The 17,149-nt window shown below is 51.3% G+C and overlaps 1 protein-coding gene across 1 annotated transcript; it reads right to left on the bottom strand.

The window, feature by feature from the left end:
- Positions 1–532: 532 nt before the first annotated feature.
- ATPAF2 (ATP synthase mitochondrial F1 complex assembly factor 2) lies at positions 533–17,115 on the bottom strand. The gene is made up of 8 exons (XM_027047473.2): positions 16,796–17,115; positions 7,148–7,192; positions 6,740–6,885; positions 6,130–6,227; positions 4,678–4,758; positions 3,355–3,467; positions 2,707–2,822; positions 533–891 (listed from the first exon to the last, which is right to left on the bottom strand). Exons 1-8 carry the CDS (start codon positions 16,926–16,928, stop codon positions 754–756), a joined length of 870 nt encoding a protein of 289 aa, XP_026903274.1. The 5' UTR covers positions 16,929–17,115; the 3' UTR covers positions 533–753.
- Between the last annotated feature and the right edge of the window lie 34 nt (positions 17,116–17,149).

Here is a 17,149-nt window from a genome sequence, read left to right as displayed (position 1 = left end):
TCGGGTACCAGGACAGGCGGCTCAGACTCTTTTGCTGCCCAAACTCTCGGATTCTTCCTGCTTCCCTTGCACTGGGTCCTGGCACCAGGAGACCGCACCTGCCACCCAGGGCAGAGCAAGTGGCCACGTCGGGAGGACACGGAGGGCTCCTGGAAGCAGGACACAAGTCAGGTGGCCTTGCCCTGCCTGCCTGGGCTTTTAACCCACAAACAACGCCTATTTTCTATTTTCGAGAGTAAATTATTTCTTCTAAAATACCAGGAACAGAAATAACCAGCTTAGAACAAAAAGGACTCAGTTTCAAAAGATGGTTTGATTAAAAACCGGGGTTGGGGGTGGGGGGGGAGTCTTCAGGCCGAGGGCTGCACAGAGTTGTGTGTTGACGTGATTTCCCCATTGCGTGAGGCTCCCGGCCACGGGCGGCAAATAGCAGAACGTGCCGTGGGAGGTAAGCTGTTTGACCTTGGTGAAACCCAGACACGACAAGAGGGACGGAGAAAAGTGGAGGTGCAAATGAAAACAGGGCTCCACATTTCCAGGGCAGAGAAATATTTAATAAAATCAGGTTGGGAGGAAGTCACTGGTTTGCTTGGCCGGCTCGCTGGCTGCCGGCCGGGGCGGGGGCACCCAGCTTGGACTCGAGCTGACCTCGACAGCCGCTCTGGGTCCTGGGGGCATCTCGGGGCAGCGCCGAGCTGGGGCGTCTGTGGCCGTGCGTGCAGCCTCTGTCCCGCTGGGGCTGCCCGCCCCGCCTCACTGCTGCAGGAGCTTGTGTTTCACCGTGGCGCTCTCGGAACAGAGGTGGACGAAGAGGGTGCCGGCGGCCGTGCGTGCCCGCAGCTCCCGCAGCTCGTAGTCGTGGGCCCACTCGATGTTGCCCCACTTCTGGATCTGAGGGGAGGACGTGACATGCCGCTGGGTGACTGGCCAAGTGTCCGCCTGCCGACCGGCCAGAGCCACATTCCACCCCAATAGCTGGGGTGGGGGGACCGGACTGGGCCCCCATCTTGCCAAAACACAAGACCCCCACGGGGGAGGCGGCAGGTGAGAACACGCAGGTGGGCAGAGCAGGCAGCCATGCTGACGGGGTGCGGACAGTTTGGGAGGGGTGCCGTCCAGGTCCAGGGCCCAGAGGCACCCACTGCCACAAATGCCACGTGCATCTCCCCCCAAGGGGGCCCAACCCGAATGCCATCCTCCTCCCACAAGGAGGCTGGTGGGAGGCAGCCTGGAAAATGTCATCCTCTGCAAGCTGCCTCGCTGGGCTGGGCTGCAAGTGCCCCCCTGCCCCCCCTCCCCACTCCCCCCCCCCCCCCCCAGTGTGGGTGGGATAAATAAATCAACCAAGGCCACATGGTCCTTCGGTTCCGACTCCCCGGGGGTGCTGCAGAAACCTGTGCTCTGCACGCTGGAGCCGACTTGTGGATTGTCTCCAGGGCTCTAACAACGGCAGGGGAGAAGCCCAGACACGCAGTGTGGCCATCCAGATGTCAGCGGGACTCCAGCCAGGCCCTGCTGGCTCCTCCCTGGCCAGAGGCCCAGCTGCCCCAGCCCATCCAGGAACTCGGGATCTGCCACACCACACGAGCTACTGGGATCTTTGGGCAGTCCGGTCAATGTGGACAACTGTGATCTGTCGTCTGAAGAGCACTTTACAGCTTTGGAGAGGCCTCCACACGTAACCCAGGTAACCCCCTGTTTTGTGGCAGATCGAACCTAGTTCAGAGACTGATGGCCTGGCTCGGGTGCCACCATCAAATGCAGAGCCCAGAATAGAGGGCAGGTTTCCTGGCCGTGCCCCCCCCCCCCCAAAGCCCTCACACCCCCACACATCACTCCCTGCCTGTTTAATTGTTCCTAGCTGGCCTCTTTTGCGACAGAGAAACAGTTTTTACCCCTGGCATTTTTCTGAGCAGATGACTAGACGGACTTGGGAAATAATGTCATTACAAAAGGGTTTTCATCATGCTAGGAGCCGATTTGTAATAGCAATTAACCTTCTGAGGTTGGAAAGAAAGCAGTAAAAAGACTGCAGAGAACGCCATAATTCTCAGAGTTAAAAAATGCAAATGACAGTGTAGCGAAACCATATTAATTTCAAACCCACTAAATGAAAACTTATGTACAAACAGCAGCCACCCGTGTTTGCTCTGCCAGCCAGATGACCCACCGTGTGAGTCAGGGCGCCAAGGCTCAGCTTAGCCTCTGTGTGAGCACGAACGTGGCTCCTAGTCCTGTTAGCGGGGCCCGTTCTTCGGGGCCCAGGCAGACGACCTTGATCTGCCTGTGAACCTCTATCTGTAGATAGTGGGGAAGGCCTGGAGTCACCCAGACCTGGCTCCAAACCCTGGCTCCAGCATTTTCCGGGGGTGGGACCCATGCCTCAGTTTCCTCCTGTGTAAAAAAGGGATAACAGCAGCCCCCACCTGGCCAGGTTGTTCAGAAGAGGTGAGGCGTGAGGGGAGAGCTAAGCATAGTGTTAGAACACAGTGGGAGCCCTCCCTGCCCTTATTTTGTGTTGTTATTTCTTGACAATACTCTCATCGGCCCTTAGTTTTGATTTCTGGATGTACATGAAAGTAGCCGAAGGCCAAATCTACATAAGAACATTTTAGATGGGCTAGCTCCCACCCCCAGTTAATCTGAGTCAGGGAGAGGAGAGGTAAGGCCCTGAGGTACCCCACCTCGGGCCGCTGGCTGCCTCACCTGGTACTCCTCCTCCAGGCGTGACAGCAGCACGGCCTGCTCCACTGTCAGGCGCCGGTCAATCAGGCCCAAGGTCAACACCATGGACTTGAGCTGGGTCACCACAAACTCAATCCCTGCGGGGATACAAGCCAGGTCAGGATCCAGGGCCCACCCCACCCCAAAACAGGGCAGTCACTGGACCTACACTTTGTCGAGTCCCTGCAGCCCTAGAGAGGTACAAAAGCGCGACCTGGGGGAGAAAGGTCACAGGGGACATGCGCTTTGTGGTCGGCTCTGTATTCTTTCCCCACTCTTCTCAGACAGCCCTCTGGTTTCCCTTGGGGGTGTGATCCCACTTCCGCTCCTGCCCAGGGTGGGCACGGGACCTGAACCTACGCTGTCAAGAGAGCTCCACCCTCTGCCCAGTGACTGGTTTGCGGATGGCCACGTGACTGGAGCCAGGCCAATGAGATCTGAAGTTGAGATGCCTGAAGAGGAGAAAGCCAACCTTCTCCTGGGAGGGAGGGGAGCCTGCTGTCCCCCTTGGACTGAGTAGAAGGGTTAGCATCGGGGCCACCCCCTAGAGTGCCCCTGTGACACTCTGGGCTTCGGATGCCTATGCCCATCAGGCCGCCCTCCCAGGCCTGTAGGAAGCGCCACAAATACCTTGTAGGGCCCACATGTTGTAAGAGGCCAGGTGGCTGGTGAGCACTTCCCGAGTCCTGGCTGGGATGCTGGGCCCCATTATGCTGGTGGAGGAGCCGATCTCCACACCGTATCTGCAAGGAAAACGCTTCGCTGTGTCCTATTGCGTTGAAGCTGGCTTCGACAATGACACATTTTCAAGAACGGTCCTAACTATACAAGGCACAGGAGAAACATAACGGAGTAAAGGCAATTTTTGTCATTTTCTTTCGTATGTAACTCATTTTTCCTGTTGGTTTAGAAATATTCTTGCTGAAATTTCTAATAGTAACACCATGAATGGCCAGGTTGTTTTGTAAACCATTAAGGATGAGAATCTCAAGTGCCACAAAAAGCAGATAATTTTGTACCAGAGCAAAGATCTCCAGGCACCTACGCTATCGTTATATTTCATTAAACTCTGCGGTGACACCGTGCCTTCAGAGCTCTTACACAATGCTGTAGTGGTTACATTTTATGGGATCCTTTAGTGCAGTGGCTGTGCCTTTTACTATAAAACCCAAGGATACCCGGCACACTGTAGGCATTCAGGAAACGCGTACAAATGAGACTGACCGATATCACTTCGGTGAAAAATGGTTTGCCAAAAACAACTCTGTGTACGCTTACAAAATACTACGGTCAGAGCAGTACCATGGTAGGAGCCCTTCCAAACTCCCCCGGAGTGAAATGAAATTGAATTCATGTTGCCACCCCATCAACAGTTTGTTCAACTTTGCACAAAAGGACCTTTCTGCTAAGGAAACATGCTGGGTATCGTCAATTCCTAGAAGCCTTACATTCACAGGATAAACGTTACCAGACTCGTCCTCACGTGCGTACGTATCACATACGCCGTTTTCGGATTTAGTTTAATGGTACAGCACTCGTGGCCATGATAAAGACGGTAACTGCCCAGATCTGAGTATTTACCGTGTACCAAGCGGGATACTGGGCATCACTTTGTTTGCTCCTCACAATACACTAAGAAGTGGGGATTATGAGGACCACTCACAGACAAGGAAGCTCAGAGAGCTCACGGCACTAGCCGTGGGGTCACGCAGCCAACCGTGGCAGAGCTGGGGCTCCATCCCTACGTTCAGCACAGCGCGAACAGACGGCAGGTGCTTGGTGCGTGGTGGCTGATACTGACTTGAGGAGCATTTTTTCCCAAGGTGCCCAGTCCCGTCCCTAAACATGCGAGAGGTGCTGAATTCCACGGGTCAGTTAGCCAAGGGCTTTGGTGGTCCAGCGTGCCCCCTGACTGCACCAGCCTGCCCAACACTGTGGGGCCGCGCCTCTTACCTTTCTTCGGCCCATTCGATGATCGGGTCCCACTCGTTCCTTTGAAGTTCCACTAATGTCGCTGGCTCATCCACCCTGTAGCTAATTCATTGCAAAAGTCACCTTCGTTACTAAAAAAGTACAATTCTTTCACTCAGTGACAGACGATGGAAAAACACAAAAGGCCACCGCAAAAAACCTCTCCACTCAATTCCCCCCACCCAGCCCTACCAGTCCTTCCTGAAAGCAGTAGTTCTCAAAGTGTAGCCTTGGGGCCAGCAGCAGAGCGTCACCTCAGAACCCGATAGAAATGCCAGTTCTCTGGCCCCACCCCCCATCTATGGAAAGCAGAAGCTTGAGGGGTGGAGACCAGCAATCTGTGTTTTAACAAGCCCTCTAGGGGATTCTAATGTAACCTAGGGTTTGAGAACCACTGTCCTAAATGTCCCCAGTCATCTGACAGGCCAAGGCTTGCAACGCGGTCAATGCCATTCTGAACACTAACACTGCACCCCCAGATCCACAGGATGCTGATCCTACGATGATCAGGATCCTGGGATGCTGTGCCAGAAGCTCAGTCACTGCGTCCCTACCTACCCTAACCCTTCCGAGAGACCGTGCCCCTGGCCACAAATTGCCCGTGGGCACCTCGTGAGCCCACATGCTCCTGGCTACACATGCAGCTGCTGGCTCGGATGCCTGACGCCACGTGGTGCCACTTATTGTGACAAAGAGACCCAGAAATGGGAGTCGGCTGAGGGGAGCTGCGCGGCAAGGCCTCACGGGGCGGGAAGACGAGGGGACACCCCGGAAGGCCACCGTGCGGCGTGAGCAGAAGGGAGAAGAGACACCGTGAGTGCGCAGGAAAATGGGCCGCTGCGATGATCAGGCTGTGGGACAGCTCAGGATTCTAGAGCATTTGGGCTGGCCGACACGTGCCGCTCAAGCACTTCTGTCCTTCCCCAGCTTGCCTTCAACACCACCGCCCAGTTAGCTGGAGAACACTGGCACGGGAGGGAGGATTCAGAAGTGGAAGCAGCCAGCTCCTGAGAACGAGTGACCGTCTCCGGGTCCAAGCTGACGAGTGAGAACAACGATGCCTACGTGAGAATGTGCCGGTGGCCACAGGTCCAGCCTCGAACGCCCCACCGGGAGTTGGCCAGTGACCCCCTTGGTCCTGGAGCCCGTGAGAGCTACATATGCTACCCTACCCCGGCCCGGACAAAAGGACAGCTGCCGGGCTGCAGAAAGGAACGCCCGGGGCTCTGACACTGGTGTACCGCGAGGAGCCCTCCCTCCCAGGGACGCGCAGGGCGGGCGGCTAAGCGGTGATGTCAAGCAGACTGCCTCCCTGCCCTCTGAGATAAAGGAAAAGGGTCTGCGTCTTCCGCTGATAACTGTCTGGGCAAATGAGGCAAACAGCCCAAGGGACCCACTCAGTCCAAGGGGAATGCCCATCTAAATGTCAATTACCAGATGGTGTCGGTGTCCAGAAACTTCACAGCCGCCTGGATCAGCTGGTCCTTGTTTCGCTGGGTAGGGTTGTCTAGAGACGTGTTGCACAATGTGGTCTGAATCAGGAGGCAAAAAGCCCCGTCACCACCACTGGGCCCAGGCAAAAAGCACTGCGTCCCAGGGGACACTGCCTCCAACCACAGCAACACGGAGAACCAGACAGCACCGCCCAGGAAGTGCTGGAGCCAAAGCGAAGCCCCCGGCCCCACGTGTCTCCACAACTCCAGCTGTAGCACATCTACTGAGAGCTCCGTGCCACACGCTGTGTGTGACAGCCCGTGGGCCCGTGGGCTTCTCACAGCAGCCCTGGGAGTAATGAAGCTGCCCAGGTCTCGTGCTCTCCACTACCAGGCTCTGCTCTATGTAATTGAATCCTTATGACATCCTTGTTCTGAGCAGGGGGACTGCAGCGGGCCAGACCAGCAGGGGAAGGGTCAGCCCGCTCAAGGAGGCGAGTGTGGCTGGAGTCCACCCCTGAGGGCCTCATCTGAATTTGGAAAAGACTCTCAATTTTTGCCAGGTACCCTAGGAAGCCAGCAGTCGGGGTATACGTTCATGAACTTGTTACCAGGTGCATGGTGTAGAACTTGATGGTGTCCTGCTGGGAGTCCCATTCAGTGGCCACTGCGATGGCCAGGGCCTCGCTGGGGACGGTAAAGAGCTTGGCTTGGGGAGTTTTCAGCTTCCTGTGGTCCAGGTTTATCTCAAAGCCACCTTGAAAGATCAAATGAAAACCTCTCAGGGATTGTTAAGTGGAATCGAGTGACCATTCCTATATTTAGCTACTTGAATTGGTGCAGACAAAGACAACTCTGAGTCCCTCCACGGAGGGCTTACAGAAACCTATCCAACAAAAGCGCGAAGGGTAATCTCACTGCTAAAACCAGCTAGAGATGAAAAATGTTTCTACCCATTCACAGAAAAAAAAAAAAAAAGAAAGAAAGAAAGAGAGGCAGTCAAAACTTCAGACACTCACCTTCACCCTGTGTGATGCTGACATTCTGATAAAACCTCTTCCTTTCTGTAAAAAAAGATTTTTCAAAAAGGCAGTTTAAAATAACGTCGAGACGGCTCAGGAAGTGACAAGACCAGCTAGTGTCATTACTGCTAATGCTGATTGATTGGCTTGATTTTCATATCACTATTCAAGGTCTGCCCTACTCTACGCGGCATAATCAACAGCTTCTGATTAAAGTTGGAAGGAGGAGGGCATGCACTCTCCAGGGATGAGGGAGGAACAGGACATACTGGTCATGCCCCCGCCAGCCCCCGAGCCCAGGAATAGTCTGATCACGAATCATTGCAAAGCTGCAGACTGTCTGACGTGACAGATTTTTCCAGCACTTTGTGCTTTAACGTCTAAGCATGCTCCTCCCCCAACACCACCCCCACCAGCACTGCCCCCATGCCAGAACAACGTACTCCCATCCAAAGATCGTATCTGAATGTGATAAAGTCCGAGATCCATTTTGGGCAAGGGTCTAATGCCTCTAAGTAGGCAAGAGAGGAAAGCCAGTGTGGACGTACGTGTACACGTGTGTGGTAAGGGGAGATCCCAGGAGCATTTCTCATCCTCTCTATCCAATTAATTAACCTAATTAACCAGCTTGCCTGTGTATTCAACAAGAACTCCAGGCAATTCCTTTTTTTTTTTTTTTTTTACTTAATTTTTTTTAATGTTTATTCATTTTTGAGAGAGAGAGACAGACTATGAGCAGGGGAGGGGTAGAGAGAGAGGGAGACACAGGATCCGAGTTGTCAGCACAGAGCCTGATGTGGGGCTCGAGCCCATGAACCGCGAGATCATGACCTGAACTGAAGTCGGATGCTTAACTGACTGAGCCACCCAGGTGCCCCTCCAAGCATTTCCTTTAAGAATGGGGAAACAGGAGTGCCTGGGTAGCTCGGTTGGTTAAGCATCTGACTCTTGATTTTGGCCCAGGCCGTGATCTCACAGTTTCATGAGTTCAAGCCCCATATTGAGTTCTGCGCTGACAGCACAGAGCCTGCTCTGGATTCTCTGCCCCTTCCCCTCTCATGTGCCGTCTAGCTCAAAATAAACTTTAAAAAAGTGGGGTGGGGGGAGAGAGGAATATATGTCCTATGATATGTGAAAATAACTTGAATAAAACCTTGTATGAAAATGTAAACAAATCCCCCCTCTTCTGCTTGGAGGGCTTAAAAACCAAGAGGGCCTCATAGGAATTATGCAGATTCCTTCAGCTAATAAGGAACAAGTAGGTCACATTTTGGGAGCTAAAAACCATAACCCAGTCTTAACCTTTGTTAGCACAAAACCTTGACTCTTTCATTCATTCCTGCTGTTCCATATTCACTGGGTGCTAAAAGCCTTCAGAGTCCATTAGTGAAGTTACTTGTTGGAAATAACAATGCAGCATGCGGAGGAGGGAACTCATTAGTTTTTAATGCTTTTTAACTTCTTTTAGTGCTTAAAAAAAAAAAAAAGCAAACCAAACATAAGTTAAAATGAATTCAGGGGTGCCTGGGTGGCTCAGTCAGTTAAGCATCTGACTTTGGCTCAGGTCGTGATCTCGCAGTTCGTGAGTTCAAGCCCCCTGTCAGGCTCTGTGCTGTCAGCTGAGCCTGGAGCCTTCTTTGGATTCTGTGTCTCCCTCTCCCTCTGCCCCTCCGCGGTTCACACTCTGTCTCTCTCTCTCTCAAAAATAAATACACATTAAAAAGAATTAATTCAAATAGACTATGAAAATCAGGAGAGCTTCGTTTGTGCATGGCGCGGGGAGGGGGGGAGGTAAAACGGAGGCAGAGTATCTGGTCTTCCTCCAAACGTGGTATTTTCAGGTTTTCCACGACCCATCAGTTTTTCCCAAATTTCGTGTTCTATCATTGATGCTTCAAGTCCAAACTGCATGTCCACAGTCACGCTTTTACTAAAGCCCAACGGGTTTCCCACTTCCAAAAACCGTATGCCTACCAGGTGCCAGGTACTATTCTAGGTATGTGGGATAAAACCATGAATAAAAATGACAAAAATCCCTGTCTTTATGGAGTCTAAACACTTAAAAAAATAAATAAAGTGGCAGGGACTGGCCACCGAGATGCTCCTGCATTATTATGGCACAAGTTACCACCTTTCCCTGAAACGATAACAGTGATTCTCTCACACATTTGACTCCAAGATAGAAAGTCTGCACCATCCTGGTGCTTTCAAATGCCCCTACTTCACGTGCCATCCCGTCACGTTCGGGTAGCGGATGAAACACGAACCTGGAGGCCTCCTTGCATAGGTCCGGAGGCACCCGGACCACATCCAGTATGTTCTCCAATGCCTGAGCTGGGCAACGTGTCTAAAGCCAGGCCAGACAGGAAGTGGGAAGACATCTGAAAGCTGACTCATCACCAGTGGGGGAAGGATCTGCCCCCATCGGCAGGAAGCGCCACCAGAGAGCATTCTAGCACACAGCGCGACACAGCCCCGGGAAGTGGGCCCAAGAACCTGGACTTGGGGCAGAAACTGACAGCACAGGCTGAACCTTCCAAAGCTGGCAGGACAGTGAGGTTTCCCACGAGGGAAGTCTTTTTTTCTCTGCTTTGCTGGTCAGGCTTTGGTTCCTCTGTCCTGGCCAGGTCCCCCTCTATATCTGATTCAGAAAACTGGAAGGGAGTGGGAAGGCTAGAAGGGCAAGGATGGGTTAACCCAAATTGCTCAAAACAGCAGTAAGCCATGCAGAAAGAGACGACAGCCCTGGGCGAAAGGGGCACAAAGTCTGCCGGGCTTCAGGACAGGGCAGGCCCACGTGCGGCGTGTTTTAAACACGTGCTCACCTGAGCGCAGTGGACACGTGGAGGGGCAAACTTCAGGCTTAGAACAAACTTCCAGTGAGTACCAACCCTGTTCCAGGAAGGGGAATAAGACCTGGGAGTCAGAATCAAAGCTCACCCCTGCTCTCAAGGCACTTCCTGTCTACTGGGAAGCTGAACGCGAATCCAGCCAAACAGTAAAGTGATTTTGAAGGCCCAAGTACAAGGAACACTGGAAACACACACAAACACACGCACACACACCAGGAGAGCCTAATCTCATCTCATCGCGGGCTAAAGGAAGACCTCCAGGCAGTCAGATTTCATCTGAGACCTGATGGAGAGGCAGGAGTTGGCCAGTCTGCACTGATGGATTCTTTTTTTGGAGGGGGGGGGGGGTGGGGGTGTGTGTGGAAGGAATTTCCAGCAGAAGAAACTGCTTACAGGAAGGTCTTTGGCCTCATGAGAGCATGAGAGTTTGGAGAACTAAAAAGATGGTCAGAAGGACAAGAACGTAGCTATCCTGCAGAGGATGGTTCGAGATGCCCAGAGAGGGGGGGTGAGGGCCAGATCTGGGGGAGGGGGCTGGGTAGGTCACAGTACGGAGGCAGAGGGAACCAAGTTAGAGGTTCACATAGGAAAACAAAGCCAGGATCTGGAAAACTAATTTGGTGGAATCCATGCCCCCCAACAATGTCAAAAGATGGAGGTTCTTCACCTGAACCCTCAAAGGTCTTGGGTCACGTAAAATAAATCGTGAGACCAGGAACCTCGGAAGCACCCATATTCTCAGTGAACACAGGACTAGCTGTCAGCAACAGGGACCTCATCTTTAAAGACGAAATTAACACCTAAGCCTTGTAGGATCACACAGAACTTGGGTCTGTTCTCAGTATGAATCGCTCTCTTTACAGAACATCTGTTTCAGTGGCAAAAACACGGTCGGTGCCTTTTACACGTGGACTATGTAGGTATAAAGACATAGGTATGTGAACAAGTATTGAATTTTAAAAGCTAGCCCCAAGAAAATAGGCTATATACACAGAGAAGCAGTGAGCGACTTTAAAAACCTGCTCGTGTGATGAGTGACTTGGAAATTAATGACCATCAGGTCCTTCTCCTATGAGGTCATTTCAATCCATAAAAAGAAACAGGCCTGTTGGGGCTCAGTCGGTTAAGTGCCCGGCTCTTGATTTCAGCTCAGGTCATGATCTCACAGTTCCTGGGTTCGAGCCCCGTGTCGGGCTACATGCTGACAGTACTGAGCCTGCTTGGGATTCTCTCTCTCTGCTCCTCCCCCACATGCACGCACGTACACACACTCTCAAAATAAATAAACTTAAAAAAAGAAAGAAAGAAAGAAACAGGCTGTTTTCTGTGTCCCTTCTACATTCTTCCTCCTGTCCTAGGCTTCATGGACCAGTGAGCAATCTTTCTACCAGCCTCAATTTTCGCCAGGCCTTTGCTTTGGAAAGACTCAAAGCTTCAGAACTGCAACTCCCACAGTGCAGCAGCAAGAACAGAGAAAGTGCCCTCTGGAAGGTCTCAACACCTTTATCTTTTTAAACAGTGCCATCTGGTGGGCCTGAAGCCTTAAAGCTAGATTCTGACTTCGGGCATGACTCCATCCATAATCCTAGGGCGGCTCCAGACCATCTATTTCAGAACTGACAGCCTGAAAATAGAAAAGACAAGCAACTCAAAAATGGTCAAAGGATCTGAATAGACATCTCTCCACCAAAGAAAATGTACAAAAATCAGCACGTGAAAAAGATGCTGGACTTCATCACCATCAGGAAAACGCAAAACAAAAGCGGGAGAAACCACTTTGTAACCACTGGGATGGCTATAATTAAAAACAGGTAATGACAAACGTTGACAAGGATGTGGCCAAATTCGGACCTTCACGCAGGGCTGGTGGAAACGTAAGCTGGTACGGCCACCTTGGGAGAGTGTAGCAGTTCCTCAAAAAGTCAGTTACCAGTTGACCAACAATTCTACTCTCAGATATGTGTCTATGAGAAATGAAAACATACACCCACGGGGCGCCTGGGTGGCTCAGTCGGTTAAGCGTCTGACTTCAGCTCAGGTCAGGATCTCGCGGTTCGTGAGTTTGAGCCCCGCGTCGGGCTCTGGGCTGACGGCTCGGAGCCCGGAGCCTGCTTCCGATTCTGTGTCTCCCTCTCTCTCTGCCCCTCCCCCGTTCATGCTCTGTCTCTCTCTGTCCCAAAAATAAATAAACGTTGAAAAAAAAAATTAAAAAAAAAAAAAGAAAACACACACACCACTTGTACACAAATGTTTAGAGCAGCATTTGGAATAGCCAAACGATGTTAACAACCCAGACATTCATCAGGAGATGGATGGAGAAATAAGATGTGATATGGCCATACAACTGAATATTACTCAGCTATGAAAAACACGAGGGTACTGATACATGCTACAACTTGGATAAACCTTGAAAACAGTCTAAATGAAAAAAGAGCCTGCCCCAAAAAGACTGCATTCCATTTATGAAATGTCCAAACTAGGGAAATCTACAAAGACAGGAAGTAGTATAGTGGTTATCTAGGGCTAGAGGGATAGGGAGGGAAGGAAAAGGTGATGGCTAAAGGGCACAGGGCTTCTTTTGGGGGTGATAAAAATGTTCGAGAACCATGGCGATGGCTGTACAACTCTGTGAGGATACTAGAAACCACTGCATTCTACCTTTTAAATGAGTGAATTGTAAGTGAATTGTCTCTCCATAAAGCTGTTAAAAAACATTTCCTCAGGGTTGGGGTGCCTGGGTAGCTTAGTGAGTTGGGCATCTGGCTCTCGATTTCGGCTCAGGGCATGATCTCATGGTTCGTGGGATTGAGCCCCACGCCGGGGTCTGCACTGGCAGCACAGAGCCTGCTTGGGGTTCTCTCTCTCTCTCTCTCTCTCTCTGGCCCCCCCCCCCCAAATAAATAAACTTTAAAAACTCTTCGGGGCAAATACATCTGCCATAGCAATTAATGTAAATAAGCTAAATCACTAAACACGTTTTTTTCCCAATTGCTCTAGCATCCTGAGGAGGGGTTGGCCAACTTTTCCCATAAAGAGCCAGAGTAAATATTTTAGGCTTGGCAGGCCATATGGTCTCTGTTGCAATTAGTCAGCTCTGCAGTGAAAGTAGCCTTAGATTATACGAAAATGAATGAGGATGGCGGTGTTCCAATAAAACTTTATTTACAAAAACAGGTGGCAGGCTGGGGGCTCTGTCTACAGAATCTCCCGCAACCCAACACAGCCGCTCTATAAAGGCAGGGCAAGTAATGCCTCTGAGGTGGTAGAGATTCTGAGAAGCTAAATGACTTGTCCAGGTGACAATTAAAAATTTTTTTTTAATGTTTACTTATTTTTGACAGAGAGAGAGAGAGATAGAGCGTGAGCGGGGGAGGGGCAGAGAGAGAGAGAGAGAGAGAGAGAGAGAGAGGGAGACACAGAATCCAAAGCAGGCTCCAGGCTCCGAGCTGTCAGCACAGAGCCCGACGCGGGGCTCGAACTCACAGACCGCGAGATCACGACCTGAGCCGAAGTCGGACGCTCAACCGACTGAGCCACGCAGGCGCCCCATCCAGGTGACAATTTAAACAGAGGACACCAGCCTGGACTTTTGCTGGGCATGGCACTCAGCCAGACAAGCAGCCTCTCCGGAACACCTTCCCCCTCTATAAAGAGCTGGTGGATCGCAGACAAGCAGTATAGAGCTGGACCACCCCACACCCTCACACAGCTCTCCTTGCTGCAAAATCTCCTCCAACACCCCAGGGACCCTTTCCCAAACCCCTCCTCTCCTTCTGACACCCTTCAGCGGCACTGCCATTCCTAAGGAGCCAAGTTCAATCTGCTTGCCAACCAAGTCTTCATGGAGAAGTCCCCCACCTGGGTTTACTATTCCGCCATCCCAGAGACTCACAGAATCTCAAACTGGTAATGTCTTTGCAGTGCACTCATTGGCCTGGTTTCAGGTACCTCCCTCCCACCGGGCTTCATTCTTTCATTCCTGTTTTCTTTCATGTTTGACTAACTACCACGAGCCAGATACTTCCAAGAGCCTAAACTAGTAAAGTATGCAGTAGAAAGGAAGCAGAGATGGTGGGTCGTGGGCCACCATAGTGGGAGGTGGCATCCACGAGTCTAAATTAACCCTTTGCCTGTGCCAATTTAAGTGAACTCCTGAATGTGTCCCTTTGCTTGTGTCATTATCTTCCTGGGATATTGTAAAGGAAACTCTCGTTTTCCTTTACACATTCACACAGACACCCTATACTCCAAATGTGTGGGGGTTTTGCCACCCATCAACTCTGTGACACCAGTGGGTGTCCTACAATTCAATTCAGTTCTGACGGTATCCGCCTGGGGATAGCATCGGATCCCACAAGGGCTCAGTCCCACAAGACTGCATTCCCCGGCTCCCTGCAGATGGCAAATGCAAGCCCAGATGGTCGGTCTCCTATGCTTCTAACCTACTGGCTATAAATCAGAGGTTCCCAGGACCCCTCCAATTTGCCAGAGTAGCTCATAGCACTCAGAAAAAAAGATTTTACTTACTAGATTACTAGCTTATTATAAAAGGATACAGCTCGGGAACAGCCACACAAAGAGATGCACAGGGCAAGCTATGGGGGAAAGGGTATGGGGCTTCCGTGCCTTCTCGGGGCATGCTACTCTTCCAGCATCGCTACATGTTCACCAACCCAGAGGCTCTATGAACCCCACAGTTCAGGGATTTTATGGAGGCTTCATTATATGGGCATGATTAATTAAATCACAGGCCATTAGTGATCAAATCAATCTCCCGCCCTTCTCCCCTCCCCAGAGGTCCGGGGGTGGAACTGAGAGTATGGAAACTCTAATCTTGTGGTCGGTTCCCCTGGCAACCAGCCCCCCCACCCTCCTCAGGTGCTTTCCAAAAGCCACCTCATTAACATAACCTCAGGTGTGGTTGAAAGGGCCTTAAGAATAAAACACTCCTTCCGGATTTTGTATCTCTGAAGCTATTTTAGGACAAGAGACCAAATAGCGTAACAAAAGCTTCTTCCGTAGGTCTTACTGCTTAGTAATTACAAGGGTTTTAAGAGATGCGTGCCAGGAACTGCAGGAAAACCAAGTACATACAGTTGATCTTTGAACAACATGGGTTTGAACCGCGCAGATCCACTTATACCTAGATTTTTTTTTTACAGTACAGTACTGTACATGTTATTTTCTCTTATGATTCTATTATAATTTTCCTAATAACATTCTTTAATCCAGCTTACTTTAAGGATACTGAATATAATATATATAACATACCAAATGGGCGTTCATCTACTGTTCATGTTATGGCTAAGGTTTCTGGTCAACAGTAGGTTATTAGCAGTTCAGTTTTGGGGGAATCAAAGTTACATGTGAATTTTTGCTGGTGGGGGTTGTGCTGGTGCCCCCGTAACCCTTATGTTGTTCAATGGCCAACTGTATATTTCTCCTTATAGCTCACAATATCACAGATGCCCTTCCCTCTTTACTGGCTCTTCATGGCCCACGTCCAGGCCTTTCAACTTGGACCCTGACAGGTAAAAAAGCTCAGCTCCTTGCTGCATCCAACTCTCTCCATTTGCATAAAATTATGAAACTTAACAGAAGGATCCTCGAAGGCAACCTAGTCCTTCAACTCACAGAGGAAAATGAGGCCCAAAGGAAGCAGTCTCGTGCCCAATATCACACGGTACCTCACAGGTTCAGCCAGCATTAAACCCCAGACCTGTACTTCGGCCACAATGCGAAACTATCTTAGAGTTCTAGATTTTCTAAAGCAGGCAGCATTACAGCAAGGTTCCTCAACCTCTGCTGTCATCTCTGAACTTGTTCTAGCCACCAACACTCTTCCTCCTCCTCTCCACTGAACTTCTACTCATGCATCTGTCAAGATTCAGCTGAAACGTCCTTTCCATCCAAGACCCTTTCTAGAGCCTCAAAACCCCCGAGGTGGAAACAGGTGCTTCTTTATGTTCTCCCAGCTTCCTTGTATTTCCCTTATCACAAAATACTACACACTATTGCTTAATCAGACTATTATAACCTGCAGTTGGCAGTGAACATCATTAGAGGGAGACCACGACTGCCTGGAAGGCCACCGTGCCTCCAGCTCTCAGCACAGAAAAACTAACTGAATGAAAAGAGAGTGTTACTACTCTTCAGTCATTTAAGGCAGTCACTCCCACTCTTTCCCTAAAAATTGTCCCCAGAAGCAGTGACAAAGCCACTACCTTCTTCTAGGCCTTATCAGTCAGAAGTAGAGGAAGGAGGCATCAGGGTCAACTCCTTAGCAGAAATGGCAGGGATCGTGGTAGGCCAGTGGGAGGGAGGGCCAGGAAACCTGCAGAGAAACTGGCCAGGATGGAAGATGAATGCCGACCGAATGCCCCGGTTCCAGGGTCCTTCTGTGCCCAGCCATCGGGACACAGAAAACAGGCCGATCTTTGCCCTCCACAAACTTCTCACAGAGTCTGCTCTGTGACCTTGGTGTAATCCTGATCCAGAACCCAAATTTCCCTGTCTGAAAACAAGAATGCCATCTGCTTTCCTTACTGGAAAGGAAAACCATAAGCGCTGAGAAAAGCTGCACGTGCCAAATGACCCTCAAGCGGTCTGCCCTTGCCTGCGCTTCTATTCGCCCTCCCCCCACCCCCATCTGTAGCAGGACCCGAAAGCACTGCGTAACTTCATGAGCCTGCACCCTTCCTCGGTTACCCTGCCCTGCACAGCCGAACCCCTCAGCCCACCTTAGCCCGGCTCGATCCGTGGCCAAAAGTGAATCTGCTCTGACCTCCCTCACCTGTTGGGGGGGCATAGGCCCGGGCAGGGGACAGGGGGTTTGGCCCCGGCCCCACGGAGGCGGTGAGGGCACCCCGAGGCTGGTTCAGGAGGCGGCGCCCCGCGTCCCGCAGCCGGAGGCAGCTCCTCCACATCGCGCCCGAGAGCCTGGGAGGACGACCCGCGCGAGACCTGAGAGCAGGAAGCAGAGTGAAGGGATCCCCAAGCCGCACGCTCAGGCTGTACGGAAACCGCTCACCACCTCCCCAGAGCCCTCAGCCTCCCCTGGACGCCGCCATCTTCCGCTTGACACCAGCGGCGCGCCGTCGCTCCGGCGCGCCTCCTGCGCACACCCCCAGTCAATCAGCATCACAAA

Source organism: Acinonyx jubatus, chromosome E1 (assembly GCF_027475565.1).
Source record: "Acinonyx jubatus isolate Ajub_Pintada_27869175 chromosome E1, VMU_Ajub_asm_v1.0, whole genome shotgun sequence".
Lineage (NCBI taxonomy): Eukaryota > Metazoa > Chordata > Mammalia > Carnivora > Felidae > Acinonyx > Acinonyx jubatus.
This window is presented reverse-complemented; position numbering and strand designations above follow the sequence as displayed.

Bases quoted from the DNA above. Each gene is read 5' to 3' on its own strand.
- ATPAF2 (XM_027047473.2), bottom strand. From the start codon at position 16,928: ATGTGGAGGAGCTGCCTCCGGCTGCGGGACGCGGGGCGCCGCCTCCTG. The intron at 6,228-6,739 runs GTAACAAGTTCA...CTCCTGATTCAG, and splicing joins AGTTCTACACCATGCACCTG to ACCACATTGTGCAACACGTC. The intron at 3,468-4,677 runs GTAAGAGGCGCG...TTTTCCTTGCAG, and splicing joins ATCGAATGGGCCGAAGAAAG to ATACGGTGTGGAGATCGGCT.